The sequence below is a fragment of the Dromaius novaehollandiae genome, unplaced genomic scaffold (assembly GCF_036370855.1).
Source record: "Dromaius novaehollandiae isolate bDroNov1 unplaced genomic scaffold, bDroNov1.hap1 HAP1_SCAFFOLD_36, whole genome shotgun sequence".
In the NCBI taxonomy this organism is placed as follows: Eukaryota; Metazoa; Chordata; class Aves; order Casuariiformes; family Dromaiidae; genus Dromaius; species Dromaius novaehollandiae.
Window position 1 is genome coordinate 3,187,410 of NW_026991446.1, and position 4,906 is coordinate 3,192,315.

The window sequence follows — 4,906 nt, forward strand, 5'->3', positions numbered from 1 at the left end:
CAGGAGAGATTCAGACTAGAGATAAGGAAAAAGTTTTTCACCATGAGGATGGTCAGGCTTTGGAAGAGGTTGCCCAGAAAGGTTGTGCAGTTTCCGTCTTTGGAGAGTGTCAAGGCCTGACTAGATAAAGACCTGGGACAGTTGGTTTGACGCCATAGTTGTCCCTACTCTGAGTGAGAGTTTGGACAAGAAGCCTCCTGAGTCCTTTCCAGACTGAATTATCCTATAGACCCTTTGTGATCCACATGTCCTCCCAGGGCTGATGTGAGAACCTAGGCATCTGAGCACACAGCCCCCCTTTGCTTTCTTTACTGGATCCCACTTCTTACCCTCACGGCCAAGGAAAAAGCTTAGAGTGTCATGTGCAGGGTTGGCTGGGAGGCAGGCAGCCATTATAGAGCCCCTCCCTGGAGGAAAACTCTACGGTGAGAAGGACTTTTGCCTTCGTATCTCCTGCAGAGCCCCAGCTGACCTTTGGGTCCAGCTCAACCGTCACCACACCTTGCCATCTTCAGGCCCACTTTCTTAGGCCTTTTCCCTGCTTCTGCTGTGTGAGAAGTCAGGAATTTAAAAGGCGGAGGAACGATGAAGGAGTACCTTGTGCCTCCAGCATTAGAAGCTGGTAATGCCTTCTTCTTTCCAAACTGCCTCCTTCTTTCCAAACAGCAGCAATAATCCCAGCCAGAACTCAAACCCCAGCTTGAACTGTGACCATAATCAGGAACACAACCAGATCTGTAAAGTGGGTTTGGGCTTCTCCTTGTGAAGCTCTACAGGACTTTCATCTTTGCCACTAATTAGCAAACACTGTGATTCTCAGTGTTTACTTATCAAAGAGACATACTCCTTAAAGTTCTGCTGATCCTTTATACCCCTCAGGAAATCTTTTTTCCCAAAAGGTTTTCTGTAGGTTGGGTTGAAATAACTATTGCTTCTCAGCCAATGCTTTTCAGACTTGAAGAGGCTTTCTCACAGGGCTGTGAAGGTGTAATAGAGCTTCTTGGATATTTTTCTTTGTTCTGGAGCACAGAGTTTCCTGGAGAACCAGAGGTTTGATTGGAGGTTTTTCTATAAGTGCTGTTCTGAAATATATATGTCCCTTCCTCCTATACTTGTTATCTGGCATAAGGTTTTTTAGGAATGATGGTTTGTTGTCAAGTGCAAGTGCATTCCTTCTGCTTTTTTCATTGTTATTAGTCACAGAGCTACTGGTAATTTATGGAAATAATCTGGGCCCTAAAGAAACAAAGGTATGTGATAATCATGCTCTAAGTGTTTTGAGAAAGAATTTTTTTTCCCCAGAAAAATCAGTTATCCAAGAAATTTGGCCTGTTTGTATGTGTGAAATTAGTTTGCCTGGGGAGGGAAAGAAGAGCAGATAAAGAGATACACTGAGTTGAGTATTGGAAAGGGACACCTGTCCCCAAGCTGGGTGAGACAGAAGATTGAGTGACTTAAAGAAGGTACTTAGATATGGAAGAGCGTAGTTTCTAGTCACAGAGTGACTCTTTTTCTTTCCTTTTTTTTTTCTTTTTTTTTTTCTGAAGGTATATAAAACAGGACAGACCCAACATTTTGATCGTCTGTCAATTATAGGAAAACTTAAATGGGTGAGCAATGAGCAGATCTTATATGTGAGTTATATGTTCTATTTGTTTCATTTAGAACTGCTTGACCGCAGCTGTGGGGATGAAAAAGCTCAAGGTAACAAAGCATAGGTGATGTTGAATTTCAAAAAGTAACGACTGAATTTATTTTCTGTACAATCTATCATCTTAGCATAGAAGTATTCCTTGTAGAAAGAATAAACTCTCTAGAAAATAAGCTATCTGCAAAGCAGGCTTATGTTAGCCGTGTGTCTGTAAAGAGTGAGATTCATTTGATCTATATTTAACCATTTCTGCAGCGTCTGTTCCCCCCTTGTTATCCAGTTGCCCTTTGCAGACTGTGGAGAGAAAGACACCTCTGTTAATGAATTAATTACTTTCCGGAGGTACAACCCTGGGCTGGAGAGTAGGAGCCTGCATTATTTCTCTCTCTAGGCACACACCTCTTGGAGGACAGAACTTACCCTGATGGCTCCTATCCTTAAAGTGTGACAGGTACAGGAAATACTGCCTTACGTGTCATTTGCTGCTTACAATTTCCTTAGACATGTAGCTGGTCTGCCAGTGTTGAAGCTATGCATTTCTCAGTGTTGAAGATACGAAGACATGAAGCTATGCTAAAAAAGTGACTGGAAAGTGATTCTAAAGATTTCAAAGCTTTGGGGTGATTAAAATAAATGTTAAAAACAACTGATACAATCTTGCATAGATATATGTAAATAAATAGATAGCTATGTTGCAGAACTATCCAGAGTGGAAGCAAAGGATGGAAAACCAAACTTCTGTGACTGAATTTATTCTTCTTGGTTTCCCCAGCATTCAGAAGGTTCATGTTTTGCTCTTTGTGGGTGTCTTGGTCATCTACCTTTTGACTGTCACTGGGAACATCATCATCATTGCCATAGTGCTAACTGACTGCACTCTCCACAGGCCCATGTATTTCTTCCTCGGAAACCTCTCATCCTTAGGAATCCTCTACATCTCAGCTACAGTCCCCAAACTCTTGGCCAACCTCTTGGATGCCAAGAAGTCTATCAGCATAGCCGGCTGCAAAGCTCAAGCCTTCTCCCATTTTTTCCTAGGTGCCACTGAGTTTTTCCTCCTCACAGCCATGTCCTTTGACCGCTACCTAGCCATATGCAGCCCTCTCCATTATACCACCATCATGAGTGGCAGACTGTGCGCTCAGCTGTCTTTTGCCTCTTGGGCTGGTGGTTTCCTGACTGTCTTTGTGCAAGGCTTCCTGGTGTTCCAGCTGACGTTCTGTGGCCCCAATGTCATCAACCACTTCTACTGTGATGTGGAGCCACTGCTGCAGTTGGCTTGCACTGATACTCACTATATTGAAAGGATCATCTTCATAGTTGCTGCCGTAGTTCTGTTCAGCACTTCCATTCTGACCACTGTCTCCTACTCCTTCATCATTTTCACCATACTGAGGATCCCGTCTGCTTCAGGGAGACAGAAGGCTTTTTCCACCTGCATTGCCCATCTGTCGGTACTTCTCTTGCTTTATGGAGCAGTCATATTTATTTATGCCAGGCCAAGCGGGCATGCCTCGCTAGGTATGAACAAGGCGGTGTCCCTTCTGAACACCCTTGTGACACCACTGCTCAACCCTTTCATTTATACCTTGAGGAACAAGGAGGTAAAGACTGCCCTAAAAAAGGCACTCATCAGAAATAAAATGCTTGAGGTAAAAAAGTGAGGGCAAAAATACTGACTTTTCTTCATACTCTGGCAGGAAACTGATCTCTCAAACCATTGCTGGGAAGCACTTCTAACAGTAAATAGTGAGTAGAAAGAAGCACTTGCTATTAAGAAGGCAGAACTACTGCTTTCTGACTATGTGACAGTGTTTGAATTGCTTGTTAAGTTGCTTGTTTTTCTGACGTGCTATTTGGAGATTGCGCTTTTTGAAAAGTCTTTTGCAGCGTTCCAGTATTTTCATTATACATCAGTGCAAAAGTGAAAACTAAAAGAGCTACCTAGCATGTAGTCTGTCTGAGTTTGTTTTTTTTTTTTGCTCTGTAAAACACAGATGACTTACAATTGCTGTAGTTGTTCTGAAGTGTGCAGTTTGGGGGTTTAGTCTGTATATATGTTGTATCTTCACTAATGTCAAAGGATTAACATCAATAGAGACCAGTTTGCATTATCCTAATTTTTATTTTTGTTCTGTATCATTTTTGATTGGTGTATTATATTTACTTTCAATGATTACTTCCAAAGTGATGATCCTAATGTCTGGCATTGGTTCTCTCATCACCTAGACTGCTCTCCCGTGTAATTTAAGACAATATGATTTTTGTAAATTAATGAATGCTTGAGTTCAACAAATATTGAAGGTTAGAATGATCTCAGCTAAAAGGTAGCTATCTACATTTTAGGTAGTCATCTTATTCCCTTTTTCTTGACAGACATTCACATGAAAAACTCAGTGGCAAAAAAAAAAAAAAAATCTTAGAGAAGTATTTTTAGGAAGGGATTTCTCCTTCAGCTCCCAAGTAACTCAGAATTACCTTTTGAAGCAAAAACAGAAAAACCACCACAAGTTAAAGCTAAGGATTTCATACCTCCATAAGAGACTTTATGCACTTCTCTTCTTGGAAGCCTCCCTATCAAGGAGCAGCAGTCATGAAGGGTCACTCAAAGTGTCAGCCTGGAAATTTTCTGTGTATTTACAGGCCTTTGTTTTCATGCAGAAATGTGCAAACCAGTGCTGGAAAACCAAACTGAATTTATCCTGAGGGGTTTTCCCAGCATCCTGAGGCTGGAGGTTGTCTTCTTTGTGGGGACTCTGGTGATGCCCATCCTGGCGCTCAGTGGGAACACCATAATCATAGCTGCTGTTGTATCCCAAACCTTGCTCCACGTGCCCATGCATTTCTTACTTTGGAATCTCTCATTCTTGGGAGTTTGGTACATGTCAGCCACAATTCCCAAACTGTTAGCCCACTGTTTCACCGTGACAAAATCCATCATCATTAGTAACTGCAAAATTCAAGCCTGTTTATTTTTACTCCTGGGAGCCCCTGAAGCTTGCCCCCTGACAGCTCTCTCCTTTGGCTGGTGCACAGCTACATGCGATCCCCTCCACCACACTGCCACTGTGATCAGTGGAGTCTGTGTCCAGCTACCACGTGATCCCTGACTGGGTGGCTTTGTACTGTCTACAAACTACTTTGGCGTTTTGCCTGTCCCTCTGTGCCCCTTCTGTCATCAAACATTTCTGCTGTGATGTTGCGCCATTGCTTAGCCTGGCCTGGAAAGACACAGCTGCTGTCAAATAGCTCGTC

At 42.6% G+C, this 4,906-nt stretch overlaps 1 protein-coding gene across 1 annotated transcript; it reads left to right on the top strand.

The window, feature by feature from the left end:
- Positions 1–2,373: 2,373 nt before the first annotated feature.
- Positions 2,374–3,315, top strand: LOC135326570 (olfactory receptor 6X1-like). Its single transcript, XM_064504385.1, has one exon. It carries the CDS (start codon positions 2,374–2,376, stop codon positions 3,313–3,315), a length of 942 nt encoding a protein of 313 aa, XP_064360455.1.
- Positions 3,316–4,906: the final 1,591 nt, after the last annotated feature.

Excerpts from the sequence above, each read along its gene's own strand:
- LOC135326570 (XM_064504385.1), top strand. The coding sequence starts at position 2,374 with ATGGAAAACCAAACTTCTGTGACTGAATTTATTCTTCTTGGTTTCCCC.